Below are 15423 nucleotides of genomic sequence, written 5' to 3'. Positions count from 1 at the left end.
AGTATGTTACGTGATATTAGATAAAGTGATTTTTTTTCAATGATCTTTTTTCATGGCAGCCATCTTGGATTTCAAGATGGCTGACATTTTGCTTCTGACTCGGGATCAGATCAATGAGGGCCAGCAATATTTGAAATAAGCACCCCACACTCCGTCGATATGTCAAAGTGCAATACTGCAGATCATATGAAGAAATAATTTACAGCCTCTCAACAGAAAGTGATTGTTCCGGATGGTTATTATTCAACCAAAGCCACTTCAAATGTGTAACTGCAGAAGAAGCTAGCTGGTTTGTGTATGTATGGTACTTCATACTTACGTAACATCTATATCAGCAATTAAAGGTGCCAAAGTATTGTAATCCTTGCAATGGACAAATATGTGGTTGTGTTGGATTTGTTTTCAGTGCCTATACAATGGGTTTTACTCACCATTATAATGTTGTACATCATTCAAACTTGGTAACCATATTGAAATTCAAAATAGCATCTATTTAGTAGGTTCTTTTCATTGATCAAGGATGCAAAGATCAAGTTTTTCTCCAAATTTAAAGTGTTACAGGCCATTTGTAAGACTTGAGAAAATTATCTTTCATGGCGGCCATCTTGGATTTTAAGATGGCGGCCGGTTTGCCGCTGACCTGGAGGTCAAGTTGCTGGGGGCCGGCAATATTTGACATCAGTGCCTCAAAATACCCCTATATACCAAATTTCAGTGTCACATATCATGTAAAACTCAAGAAAATGACATTTCATGATTTTTCATGGCGGCCATCTTGGATTTCAAAATGGCGGATATTTTGCCGCCGACCAAATTGTCAAATTGCTGGGGGCCGGCAATATTCGAAATCAGTGCCTAAAAATACCCCTATATGCCAAATTGCAGTGTCACACGTCATGTAAAACTCAAGAAAATGACATTAATGATTTCTCATGGCGGCCATCTTGGATTTCAAAATGGCGGCCGACGCGATGGTCAAATCACTTGGGGCCAGCAATATTTGAAATCAGCACCCCAAATTAAGCCTATATGCCAAATTTCAATACCGCAGTTCATATAAAACTCGAGAAAATGATTGCAATAATATATCATGGCGGCCATCTTGGATTTCAAGATGGCGGCCATTTTGCCGCCGGCCAAATGGTCAAATTGCTGGGGGCCGGCAATATTTGAAATCAGTGTCTCAAAATACCCCTATATGCCAAATTTCAGTGTCACATGACATAAAAAATTCAAGAAAATGACATTTAATGATTTTTCATGGCGGCCATCTTGGATTTCAAAATGGCGGCCGACCCCATGGTTAAATCGCTTGGGGCCGGCAATTTTTGAAATCAGCACCCCAAATTAAGCCTATATGCCAAATTTCAATACAGCAGTTCATATAAAACTCGAGAAAATGATTGCTATATTATATCATGGCGGCCATCTTGGATTTCAAGATGGCGGCCATTTTGCCGCTGGCCAAATTGTCAAATTGCTGGGGGCCAGCAATATTTGAAATCAGTGCCTCAAAATACCCCTTTATGCAAAATTTCAGTGTCACATGACATGAAAAACTCAAGAAAATGACATTTAATGATTTTTCATGGCGGCCATCTTGGATTTCAAAATGGCGGCCGATCCGATGGTCAAAACGCTTGGGGCCGGCAATTTTTGAAATCAGCGCCCAAAAATACCCCTGTATGCCAAATTTCACACTTTCTGCCAGATTCGAGCATCTTTTTCACATATCTACTGGACTAATAATCAAATAGAGTGGTTGTTGAATCACAGAAAGCTATTATAGCCCCTCATATCAACTGGTTTCAAGATCCAAAGTCACCAAATGGCAATTTAAGAAAAACCAATGAAAATGCATGGGATTAAACAAACTTCCGAGGTTATCACACATAGTGTATCGTCCTTTGGGCATGATTCCAAAGTGAATGGCTTAATTACAAAGAGGGTATATATAGAAAGTTAAATCAAAATTTCAAGTGATCAAGTTTCCATACATGTACAGGGTACACACACAAAGGTATCATAGAAAAATCATATCATGTACATAAAACAATTTTCTATATATCATAAATCATTGCGGATTGTATCCTACAGTAATATCAACAATGTACTCTTACGAATAAGGTGTGAATTGGAACCCATTTTCCTGTATTTTGATTCCTCAAAAAAAAAAAAAAACCGTTCCCAAACATGCTCAAGAATCTGAAATGGTTTTATGAAGAACCTAAAAGACTCCAACGTGGTTGTTTATTATAATTTAGAACCTCTTAGGAAATCTTTTAAATGTCCCAAATATGGGAAAAGCATAGAACTCTCTCAGAAAATTTCTTTATCTAAGAGTGAACAGGCTTATTTAGACATTCTCCCAAAGAATGTATTGATCAATAACATAGACCACTTGGCCATTCGGAACAGCTACAGATGATATACATGTAAATTGCTAGTTGGTTTGAGACACAGTCTCATGCATTATGTACAGGTACATCACATACATGCATAGATCAAGACATGAATAAAGAAGGCATCCCCCCCCCCCCTCATTACTAATGTTCCCCAAATATCACATGCCTACATGTAATATTCAGCTTAATATCAAAGCATGACATTATACTTTAATATTAAACCTTTTTCAGTAATAATCATCCCTGAGTTACAAATTCTTAATTATTTCCATTAAATGTTTATATCAAACCTTTTTCAGTAATAATCATCCCTGAGTTACAAATTCTTAATTATTTCCATTAAATGTTTATATTAAACCTTTTTCAGTTATAATCATCCCTGAGTTACAAATTCTTAATTATTTCCATTAAATGTTTATATTTCAGTTGCTATGATTGAAGGTTTATGGCAAAACCTTATAGTATGGTATGTCAAAGTATACATGCAAAGTGCACACAATTTTGTACTTGAGACCTAAAAAAATATAAAAAATCATCCTGCTGAATCAGCCAGGATGCAAAGGCCGTATTCTGAAGTCGGGTTTAACTTAAACTCAGGTTTAAAGTTGTCGTTTAAGTATGGAGACCAATTATTGTAACATACATCACTAACAGTGGAGATATCATATTTCAGCTCATTTAACTCTCAAATCATTCATAATTGTCTAGGAAGTATGAATAGATGGATTGTCTTGAAGAATCAGGAAAGAGCACAGTAAACATTAGAAACATACAACTTAATAAATATTTTGACACTTTTGTCTTCCTATAATTTTAGCACAGAGTTAGACCATGGTCTATTAAAGTTAAACCTGACTTCAGAGTAAGGGCCAATTTTTATAAAGGTCAGCTATTACACAATCTACACTTTGATATTCAAGAGCAATTGAACTAAATATCGACAAGTGACGTTTTTGCCTAACTCTAGAGTCATAATTCTTGCCTAATTCTAGAGGTTCCCACTTTCCCTTTGGGGGATTCCCCATGCCAATAATGGTAAGCCAATATGGCACTGTTCCGGCTTCCTATAACTGCCATCTCCATGGCACTAGCGGCCCATTCAATAGCATTGGGGTAAAACAACCCTTCTGATAAGACAAAGCCAGGGAATGTATTACGCTCATGGTAGTAGGGATACGCTAACCAATCATGGTGGGTTGCTTCCGAATATGACTCGAACAACGAATCCATTTGCGTATCGTTGAGGACACCAGTGGAGAAGATCTTGTAGACTTGTCTTGATGCGTTGAACGTCTCTGGGTTGTAGTCAACAGGGTAGTTCTTGGCAAGGGTCCGGATGTTCAGAGGCACTTCTGCGTTCGTGAAAATCGAGCCCGGGAGTTGGCCTTTGGGCGAGACTCCAAAGGTTGATGGTCGCTGATGCCCCTCGATAAAAGAGGCAACTGTGTGACGGTAATCTCCTGTGAAGTTGGCAGTGATTGGATGATCAAAGCCACTGAAAGCGATACCTGAGAGATTGTCCTCAATGGGTGAAGCAATCATGACAATGTCAAAGACAATGCTCTGGTCACCTTTGGCAGGCTCGTTCCATGTGACTCTGAAGATTGGCTTTTCTGCAGACTTACCAGTTACACGCTCAACAGATTGTACCTGAGACTGCATTAGCGTTGCGCCAGATCTTTGAAGGAGTTGTTGAGGAACACGCTTATTACCACCCTCGATAGACCATAAACCAGGCATAGCACCAGCCAGGGACACCATACCTGGCAAACAAACAAAAATACCAGGAGCTTATTTTAGAAAACTTGTATAACAAATTTGCAATAACAGTTTATAGCTACTGGAATTATCGAATATGATTGGGGACCAAGAATATGAAGGGAAATGAAAGAAGTATCATTCTCCTTAAAGTTGGGAAACTGCTGAATGGTCGACGTCTGCTTGTCATTTTGTCTCATCCCACATGGTATAATCCTACTTTGTCTCCATCCCGGAGCACAACCTACAATTCATTGCGATCCAAATTTCAAGAAATTGTAACAGCATTTGACATCATCATTCCAATCAATAAAGTCTTAGTGATCAGAATAGGGGTAGGTATGATGAAATCAAATTCAGTCTAGTTTGGGCCTTCCGGTAGGAATGAAAGCAAAATCCAATTCAACTCGTCATGACGTCATCATCGGCTGCAACTTGAAGTCAATTTGGACTTTACGCCGACCACAGGGCTCACCGCAAAGCAAAATCATGATTTTATTATATTCTAAAGCAATATGCCAAACTTCAAATAAAGTCATTTTACTTTTTTAAACTTTCACAATCAATGCAAAATGTGATTTTTTTTTTTTCAATGTATTGTATCGGTTCACAGAGTGTGCGCTGGCCTTTAAATAAGTTTGACTACACGTCCTTACTATTTGGTGCAAATGTCATTAGCCCATTTATCAATTTGTCTGATATCCAGTAATAGGTTACACCCATTTTGTATAATATTCACTTGGTCTAACACCATTTGTTATAAATGAAACGGTTTATGAACAAAATTTTCATTTGGCAAATTAGATACAGCATGCAGACAAAGTACACATTAGACCGCGCGTCCCCCAAAAAAATGTCCCTCTGACAAAGGACTGAATTAATTCTAAAATGTGGTAGTATTCTCAAATAAATTTTCATGAGTAAAATGCTTACTTCATGATCTAACTTCTATGAAAATTTCATTGATCGCGCTTCAGTGGTTTTGAATACACCCTCTGTTACGTAACAGTGGTGCATTTTAGCCCATTCCAAGTTTGCAGCATTGATGCATATGTGCATTGTCTATTACAGGTTGACCCCCATTTTTACATCCAGCATCTGAGCAGGGACATTTCCCTAATCATATCCAGTCTCATCAAATCATAAACTTGGGCATGTTCAGAAGGACAAGAAACATAGGAAATTAAGTTTGTTTGATGATTGATCAGGGGAATCAGTACACCAACTTGAAAGAAAATGTGAAAGATGGATGAGTAAAATAAGCTGAAAAATAAAAGAGAATCCACAAATTAATCACCCTTTGCGAAAAAGGAACATTTCCAGAGAAAAATTTGACCTTTTTTCTTTTAAAAAGTTACATTGAATTAACTTGACCACAGTACCTTAACTAAAAAAAAAAAAAAAGTTGAATGCCTCTGGCGGTCTCACCTGCATCACGCGATTGAATATAGCAGCAGTGCTGACTTTGAAAACTACTATCAAATAATTATTCACAAAAAACACCATTCATATAATGAAACAATACTACGTTCATTGACATTTGACCTTGAACATGTGACCTAAAACTTGTCAGTGAAACTTGATTACCCCTATATCCACATTTTATACACTATATCTATAAAATTTGAAAGTAATCACAGCAATCTAATAATTACCTCTAAAATGGCCAAAGTTCAATGACCTTTGACCTTGATCATGTGACGCAAAACTTGCACAGGATGTTCAGTGATACTTGATTACTCTTATGTCCAAGTTTCTTGAATCAGATCCATAAACTTTCAAAGTTATGATGGTAATTCAACAGATACCCCCATAATGGTCAAAGTTCATTGACCTTTGACCTTGGTCATGTGACCTGAAATGCGCACAGGATGTTCAGTGATACTTGATTACTCTTATGTCCAAGTTTCATGAATAAGGTCCATAAACTTTCAAAGTTATGATGGTAATTCAACAGATACCCCCAATTTGGCCAAAGTTCATTGACCCTAAATGACCTTTGACCTTGGTCATGTGACCTGAAACTCAGGCAGGATGTTTAGTAATACTTGATTAACCTTATGGCCAAGTTTCATGAACTAGGTCCATATACATTCTAAGTTATGCTGTCATTTTAAAAACTTAACCTCAGGTAAAGATTTGGTGTTGACGCCGCTGCCGCCGTCAGAAAAGCGGCCCCTATAGTCTCACTCTGCTATGCAGATGAGACAATAAAAACAAAAATGCAGTATTAGGCATGAATTAGGTTTGAAACAGGCATGACCTGTGGTCTTGATCATTGTGCATCTCCCGTTTTCAAACATGAAATGAACTGTCAAATATTGTTTTTGCCCTTCTGAACATGCTCAAGGTTGTGATTTGATGAACCTGGTTAGATCAAGGAGATTTCCCTGGTCAGATCAGGGAATTCCTTGGTCAGAATGGTCAAAAGGGGTTGACATGCTAGAAAGTGCAGAACACTCAGTAGTGCTGCATGCATGCAAACCTGGAATGGGCTGAAAAGCACCACTGTTACATAATAGACTGTGTATTCAAAACCACTGAAGCGAGACCAATGAAAATTTAAATTTTTATAGAAGTAGGGCAATGTTTCCATACATTTCATTGAGAATAATTTTTATTTTTTGGAAGTAATTTAGCCTCATATCAGAGGGACATTTTTTGGGACGCACTGTACAGTACTGTGCATGTGCTGCACGACTGGCTGATGATTGATAGCGTCATGCAATTTATGTTAATGATCTTCGTCATGAAGATGGCAGCGAGTACAGCATGTGACATGACCATCCAACAGCGCCCTCTTGAATCCCGGGAATGCATTACGTCAAACCCCCGTTTGAGAATTTACCGCAGTTCAGATTGCAAACTGCGGTATTTCACCCCATTTTGCATTTGAAAATCTAAAACATCATTTCCAAGCCCAGGGGGCCGTTTCATAAAGCTGTTCATAAGTTAAGAGCGACTTAAAGAGCGACTGGTGATTATCGCCAATGGTGTGTACCATTTACCGCAAGACAGGATCACCAGTCGCTCTCAACTTACGAACAGCTTTATGAAACACCCGCCTGATCAACCCTGCTTGCCCAGGTAATCCCCGCTGTCTCAATTTCACCTCCACAGGCCAGATTATGAGCGTTGAGCCAAGGACGAAATGATAAACAACAGCTGTGCTATTACGTAAGACTTCTCTGCCTGTAGTAGGACCTTCTGAATGAAATTATTGTATTCGATATTTAATCACGTTTTCAAAGGCATATTGTATTCAGAAATTCAATGTTAGTCCTTTTTTAATTTCGAACGAAGAAAATCGACCTCGAAATAAGGAAAGTAAGCGAAAAGAAATGACGGCTTGCTTACCGGGTCCGCACTCAGCACTGCGCATGCATCCCATCGTGTGTGGCCCCCTGCTGTGACTGTATATGCCGGGCTGTTGTGTTATCTTCGGACCGAGGTCAAGAAACAGGTGTTTTGATACTTAAATTGCATGCTTGGGGCAGTAGGGTTTGTCGTACTTGGAGAAGAGAATTTATTGCAAGGGAAACTGGGGTATAGTGTTCTCAAATGGAGGTTTTTCGTCATGTGTACAATATGTACTTAAAATGTTTACCTGCAAACCCCATCATATCCAGGTTCTGACCATAGTTCGCTCTCGTCGCTATGGCAGCCAGCTCTTGGATAAATCTTTCTGAGAAGCCTTCTTCTCTGAGGACAACACCAAGGGGCTTACGAAGCCATCCTATGAACTCCTCCCCTCCCATAGCATTCATGATGCCCTCGATGTCAGTGAAAGATTGTCCGCCATCTTGGAAATCATATATCCTGAAAAATTACAATGATGATTTATATCAAAGCATGTCTGTAACTTCAACGCTCAGTCCCCCAAAATGTGGCTATGACTATCCAATTCATTACTACATGTAGATTATATAAATACCCTGTTTAAAACAGGTAGGTGTTTCATAAACTGTTCGTAAGTTACGACCGACTTTAAGAATGAGTGGTTAACCTTTATTACGCGCGTAACCATCGCCAATGAATACAACATTTACCACAATAAAGGATCACCAGTCGTTCTTAAAGTCGCTCTTAACTTACAAACAGCTTTACGAAACGGCCCCCTGTTATAATGTGGACTGTATCAAACGAAAACGTATACAGGATAAATTGAACAATTTTACATTAAAATGTATTTTGATCAGGTGTCCAATTAAAATAGAAATACACCTGGGGTCCGTTTCATAAAGCTGTTCGTAAGTTAAGAGCGACTTTAAGAAAGACTGGTGATCATTTTTACGCTCTAAACCATTGCCAATGAATCTACCATTTACCACAAGAAAGGATCACCAGTCGTTCTTAAAGTCGCTCTTAACTTACGAACAGCTTTATGAAACACCTACCCTTATCTGCATGATTCTGTATGTGATACAAAAACCTATTCCAAGGCAAGAATTGGACTGAAATCTTCAGGATATAATCTTATATATAACTTCTTGATATCCCTATCCAAAATTTGAAACATACAATATGCTCAGAGAACTTTTCATGAAAAAACAAAAACATTGCCGATAGAGGCCGCTAGATTTGAACATTTGAATTATCAGAGAAAATCTGATTGAAAGAAGAAAAAAAATATTGAAAAGCTACTTCAAGACTTAAAATTTGCATGTTGTATGAAATTAAAAGCGCATTATTACTACTACTGCTACTACTACTGCTGCTACTGATAATAATAATTTTTAAGGTCACAAATCAATTTCAACCTAGATGCTCAAGGCAATCCTCAATTATTGTCCAAATGATAAAATAAGCTAGACAGGCTTAATGATCATTACATTACAATGACAGTTCCCTTTAATCATAAAATGCAATTAGTCTCTAATAACTGTTCAGCAAGACGCTAATTCGATACCTTGCAAATTTGTCAAGTACTTTATCGATGGTCCAATTCAGCCGAAAGATATCAAATCCATATCGCCATAGCATCTTTATAAGTGTTAATATGGAATATCGGCTGGATTTAAATATGAATTCCTCTCCATTGAAGATGCCCAGTGTACCATCCGTTCCTTTGGTTTCTCTCTCTTTCAGTCCTGCACTTATTACAAGAGAGACAGGGAAAGAAACAAAGAGAGAGATATATACATGTAGAGAGAGACAGACAAACACAGAAAGAGGTAAAGAGAGACAGAGGGGGAATAAAGATGTGGGAGAGAGGTTGAGGGAGAGAGTAAATGATGATGACCAAGGTTCGTGTTAGTTCATTTCAAGTAAATCAAGAAAATCAAAAATTGTGTTGGTCAACCACAATTTTCTTTTTCATTTATACCAGACATTTGTAGGCAGAATTTCAGGGTGGGTTTGAATATAAGCAACAATTCCCCATATTATTCAAGTCAACATAGCCAACAGGAACCTGCAGACATTACAAGCTCTGCTTTTTATGCAGGTTCCTTCATATTTCACTTTATCTACTGCCATTATCTTTTGTATTTTGTATGTAATCATATGTATTTTTTGACTTATTATTTTGCTATCTTTTGAAGTATGAAAATAAATTCAATTCAATTCAACAGATGGATTTTGCTCACTCTTATTCATATGAATGTAGAATATGATTTCCTCCTCATATGGCTAGGAACTGTGTGTTTCTTTGGAATAAAACTTACTAGGTGGGTGAACTTTTTTAACAACACGAGTACTGAGTAAAAGTAGTTACTCCTCTTCCAAGTTTTTTAATCAAAGTCAATATCATCCACATCTATAATAAAAACTTAAAGGGGAATCCCGCCTTGGCCATAAAATGTTGTGTTGGGAAGGTAAAAATGAATTAAACAGAATAGTGAAAGTTTGAAAGAAATCGGTCAAGCAATAAGAAAGTTATAGCTGCTTTAAAATTGAGATCACTAATACTATGTAGATTTCAAATTGGCAACTGGGTAAGTAAATTATGACAAGGGGCAAGGACAACTTTCCCATAGGCCATGTACTTTATTATCAGGGATTTGTGGTTTTTCCCCAAGTACACATTCCCCTGGGGCTGTAATCTAAATATAACCCGGGTAGTATATTGTTTTATGTCCTCATGAAAGAAAAATATAATTTGAAATAAAACTTTTGGGAAAAATGACATTTTAGCCATAATATGTATTGGAGTACATGGAAGAGTAGTCCTTGCCTTACATCACTATGACATCCCATATGCGGCCAATTTGAAGTCTCCATTGGTATAGTGATTACCAATTTTTACAACTTTTAAAAATTCATATCTTTCTTGTTGTTTGTCCAATATTGTTCAAACTTTTACCTATCAACTTGTCCGATTTTTCTTTTCCTTAAAAAAAAAGTTTTTATTTGGGTTGGATTCCCCTTTAAAATATTCATAGTTTTGTATCATTTTGAAGACATATCTTTATCTGTTATTTTCATCTGTTTTTATAAGCCAACAATTTTTCTTGTGCTGCTATATGTATGCGGCAAAATAAATAATTATATGAGTCTTACCAAAATCTTGCAAAAATTGTTTCATGTAGAGATTGCGCGGATGGACGATTGATCCGCCCATCTCGTACTGGGCACCGGCAATGGAGACGGTTGCTAGGCGACCCCCGATTGTACCCTTCTCGAAGAGAGTGATGGCAGCATCTTCACCGAATAGATCTCGAAGGAAGAACGCATTAGATGTACCACCAATGCCTCCTCCAACAATTGCTGACAAAAGAAGAATAATCACATATCAGATAGAAGCAGTCGAAAAAGAACTTGCCAAAACATTTGGTAATTTGCTTTTGTATTCTGTAATCACCTCTTGACTACACCGACTCACATGCATACTTACCAACAAAGACTGCAAAAGCAGTAGACTTTGCGAGGGAGCAGGGGAGGGTCTGGGAAAGCGGCCCGCCCAAGGCTAGAGACATTGGAAATTTCGAAATCTATCTCACAGCGCTTTTAGTTCTTGATTTAATGGCTAAATAATTATACCCTATATTTATGTCACATATCAAATCAAATTTCAGCTCTTCAGCTCTTGGTTGCCGTATTGTAAAACTCTATCAAGAAAATTGTCAGCTTGCGCTACATGCCGTCCATGAGAAAAATCTCCGAATATATACGATTTGTTTGCGATTACATAATTTAGGTAAAAATGTTTTTGTTTTTTGTATTAACTCAAAACATGCTTTCCCTGTTCAGTGTGCAAAAGAAGGGACTGATTACATCACCAACTCACTATTTCTTTTTTATTTCATATATGGTTTAGTTATCCTCATTGTCATTTGAAACAAAGTTTTATTCCTCCTGAGAATGTGGAATTGCCATTGCTTTAATATTTTGTGGTTCAATTAAGTTGTTCATTATTGTCAAATCTATAAAAAATTTAGATACCGTACTTCATACAATGAAAAAAAGAAAAAGTGAGTGAGGGACATAATCGACTCTCTCATTTGCATATCACTGAGTGTGTTTATACATATAATTGTTTTGTGAAAAAAAGCGAAACTTTGGAATGTCAAAACTTTCTTATTTTACATCCGATTGTGATGAATTTTTTCAGAGCTATGGTTCTTTGAAATTTCTCTATTGATTCAAATCAACATTTCTCTGGGGTGGACTTGACATTTAACAATTTCTTACAGTCAACTTTCTATTGAGTCCCTGTCCACTACATTTAACAAGTATAGTGTTTATATTGATGAAAAGTATTTTGTTGAATGCAATATTCAAAATGCTCAGGTGACCAAGTTTTTCTGACCCAGTTTATGATCTAACCACTTCCCCAGGGGAGTATGATGCTTTTAATATCAAATTTGGTAGTCAGTTTAAATTATGCATTATGGCGACAATGCTGCATTAATATTTTGTCACAAAGAAGGGTTTCATTAGTTCACAAAGAGTTTCAATGTGGAATAAAAGTTTGTAAAATGGATTTGACAATAAAATTATTGTATTAACCTTAAATACAGAAAAACCTTTGCTGATTTACTTTCTGTAACTCATCAAAAACTGAATAATGGAAAAATGAACACGAATCAATTAAACAAAATAATTAGTTTTAATATATTGGTTTGATAGTTGCCAATAAACTTGGAAATTTTAATTCTAATTTTTTTATTTCTAATTTTTGTAATGAGTTGTAAAACCCAAGCGAGATTTATTTAATGATACATAATAATCATATTTTAAAGAACATTATTAAATTGTAACATAATATGAGGGCAAAGTGCAATATAGAATGGTATAAGATCAAAGATTACAAAACCTGTATGCAAAAATAATTTTTATTTCAGTTTCTTTGTACATGCATGCCTATCAATGTTTTCTGAGCTTTATGGCAAACAGTAACATAGAATTATTTATCAAATCCCAAAACTATCGAATGCGGTTCGCCTGCATATTTAAATCATTCCGAGAAAAGTTTGTTCGTTTCGCTTATTCTGCTATAACTCCCCACTATTTTTAACAGCACCGAAACTGACTTTCTGTTCCTAATGGTTAAATGTTGCTAACTCCCCACTAGTTTTTTAACAATTGTTACCGAGAACTAAGTTTCTGTTTCTACCCGCTATGTTACTACAGTATCTCCCCACTATCTTTAACAATACTGAGAAAGTTTTGATTTTTTATAACCTACGCTCCTAACTCCCACCCAAGGGTTCATTACATGCCACCGCGCACAGAAAAATCAAGCCATAGAAGTCGTGTGTTGTGGACCCAAGAAGTGAGATCCCAGCACGCGCGATCCACTAGTTAGAAATCCACTGCCAAACGCGGTTCGTGGTGCGAGGTTAGTATACTAATACTAACCTCGCAATACGTGTGAGTGCCTAACTCCCCATTATTTTTAACAATACCAATTAAGAACCGAGTTTCTGTTTCTACCCATTATGCTCTAAAAAAAGTCTAACTACCCACTGTTTTTAACAAAACTGAAAACTGAGTCACTGCATTGTTAACAATTTGGCATATGTGCAATAACATTTACGAATTACTGTAGGCAAAAGTAAAGGATTTTTACTCTAAGTTTTTCAAATGACAACGTTGTACCGTATGGGCACTAGTATTCAACCCGGCATAATTCAAAGATTTTGCCAAATTCCCCCAAATATTTAGAAATAGGGAATTTATCTTAATTTCATACCTTTGTTATTTCAAGCAGGGGCGTAGACAACGGGGGGGATGAGGGGGATGCATCCCCCCCCACCTCACAAGGTGGGGGGGATGGCATGTACAATCATCCCCCCCCCCCCCAGGTTTTGGGGAATGATATTTGGTTACTTAATAAGTCATAATGATGATAATAATAGTAATAATAATAATGATAACAATTATAATATTAATAATAATAATAATTATGATGATGATAATAATAATCCTCATCATTATTGTAATTGTGTTTATTGTTATTAGCCGTTATGGTTCCGATTTATTCACAAACTTACAAAGCAGTATTGTTACTCCATGGATCATAGTGATTCTGTTTATGTTTTTTGTATCTGTATGTTAATGAGCCGCCAGCCAATATCCATCTATGGATACTATGCCTGTTTCTTTGAGGTAAAAAAAAAGCATAGTATGTACGTATTCATTATGCTTTATAATGAACAGACATATTGTTATTTCTTTGTTGTTTATGTGTTCTATTCACAAATGGCCACAGAGGCTGTTTTCATTCATAACCACATACCCATATCAAGACAACAAAGACTATACCTGCGTGTACACAGTTGACATTGGTTTTTTTTCTGAAGAGGTGTAACAGCAAAATTCACAGAGATAAATAAATACGTAGTGTGGTTCAATATGCAATACTATGTGTCAGTCCATTCTGTATTCGTATGCCACGGTGTGTAGATCTTGTCGATGTATGTCTGTCCATTCAAGGCGTAGTATGTGTGTGGTGCGCGCCCCGTGTGTGTGTGTGTGTATGTGTGAGGGTGCGTGCGCGCTTGTGTGTGTTATTTTACCTCATTAAGTATGCATCAGATTGCACGATTTCAAGTTCAAAATTGCAAAAGCTCCCTACTGTGGGAGGGGGCACACCCCCCTCCCACACCCTCCCCCCGCTCGGTCGCTTCGCTCCCTCGCTCGGGCGCTTTGCGCCCTCACTAGCGTTGGCAGCCCAGTCATCACCCCCAGGTGTACGAACCTGTCTACGCCACTGATTTCAAGGGTAATCTGTTGTCGGTATTTTCTTTATCAATCTGTCGACTGTATGCGCGGAGGATCGAATTATGTGGCGATGACCTTTTGCACTGAATGGTACTAGTAATAGTAATTCAACCTAGTCTAGTGATGATAGATAGCGAATCTCAAAATGGTTTAAAATGCTAAATCAGATCTAGGTCTATATAAGTCTCTGGCTTTGACTAATTCCCTGTTTGGTCTCATCTCAAATGGTCCAGTCCATAGTCGGATGGAACAAGGGCAGATCGAGAGACAGGGCCATCTTTTATCGCTAGGTTGAATACTAGTGCCAAAAACCATCGCTGTATAATTCGATCGCCCGCGTACAAAGTCGACGGGTTGAAGAAAAAAATAATGCAAAAAGAATAACCAACATTTGCTCTTGGAAATAAGGCAGGTCTGAAATTAAAGTAAATTCCATATTTCTATCAATTTGAGGAAATTCTCCAAACGGGTTGAATACTAGTAGCCTAGTAGTGCCCTTACGGTACTGTACATAAAAATTACAACAACAAAAAATTAATTGTTAACTTCTGCTCAGTTCCGCCAAAAAGAGGTAGAGTTGGCAACTATGCACTCACTGACTCTCAAAACACACACACACGCTGCCCACATGGCACATCGCATTTAAAAATAAATGTAACTCTATGACTAAGGAAATTGGAAAGAATCACCGGAGAGACGCGGCTCGAGCTTTGCCTTTGGTACCCCGAATCGGCGCGGCGAATGGCCGGCCGGCCAGCGCCAACCTGCCTCCCGACGACAGGAATCCGCACCTGCTACGGTACAGTGCAAATGCAATGAAACAGCAAAAGGCCAAATAACTCAAATCATAAACTCACCAATTTTCACGGGACTTCGTTGTTCCCTAAGATTTTCAACACTTTCAAGTGTCTGTAAAGAGTACGACAATGAGCCCACATAGGTACAGAAAATGAACGCTAAAATAGACCAATATGGTATTGGTGACATTTTGACTGAAAATCGGAAAACAAATAAGGATTGATCGCGAGAGTTAGAGAACACGCCCACAAATATTATTCTCAATTCCAGACGCTATCCGCTCACGTCACGTCAA

General features: G+C 37.5%; 1 protein-coding gene across 1 annotated transcript; it reads right to left on the bottom strand.

Moving 5' to 3' along the window:
• Positions 1–221: 221 nt before the first annotated feature.
• On the bottom strand, positions 222–15375 carry LOC129263730 (prenylcysteine oxidase 1-like). Its single transcript, XM_064101046.1, has 5 exons — positions 15188–15375; positions 10665–10871; positions 9073–9253; positions 7771–7982; positions 222–4168 (listed from the first exon to the last, which is right to left on the bottom strand). Exons 1-5 carry the CDS (start codon positions 15315–15317, stop codon positions 3375–3377), a joined length of 1524 nt encoding a protein of 507 aa, XP_063957116.1. The 5' UTR covers positions 15318–15375; the 3' UTR covers positions 222–3374.
• Between the last annotated feature and the right edge of the window lie 48 nt (positions 15376–15423).

The sequence above is a fragment of the Lytechinus pictus genome, chromosome 6, assembly GCF_037042905.1.
Source record: "Lytechinus pictus isolate F3 Inbred chromosome 6, Lp3.0, whole genome shotgun sequence".
In the NCBI taxonomy this organism is placed as follows: domain Eukaryota; kingdom Metazoa; phylum Echinodermata; class Echinoidea; order Temnopleuroida; family Toxopneustidae; genus Lytechinus; species Lytechinus pictus.
The sequence above is the reverse complement of the archived record's forward strand: the minus strand, read 5'-3'. Positions and strand labels throughout refer to the sequence as shown.

Bases quoted from the DNA above. Each gene is read 5' to 3' on its own strand.
- LOC129263730 (XM_064101046.1), bottom strand. From the start codon at position 15,317: ATGTCACCAATACCATATTGGTCTATTTTAGCGTTCATTTTCTGTACC. The intron at 10,872-15,187 runs GTGAGTTTATGA...TTCTTTTGTCAG, and splicing joins ACGAAGTCCCGTGAAAATTG to CAATTGTTGGAGGAGGCATT. The intron at 9,254-10,664 runs GTAAGACTCATA...TAATAAGTGCAG, and splicing joins ACAATTTTTGCAAGATTTTG to GACTGAAAGAGAGAGAAACC.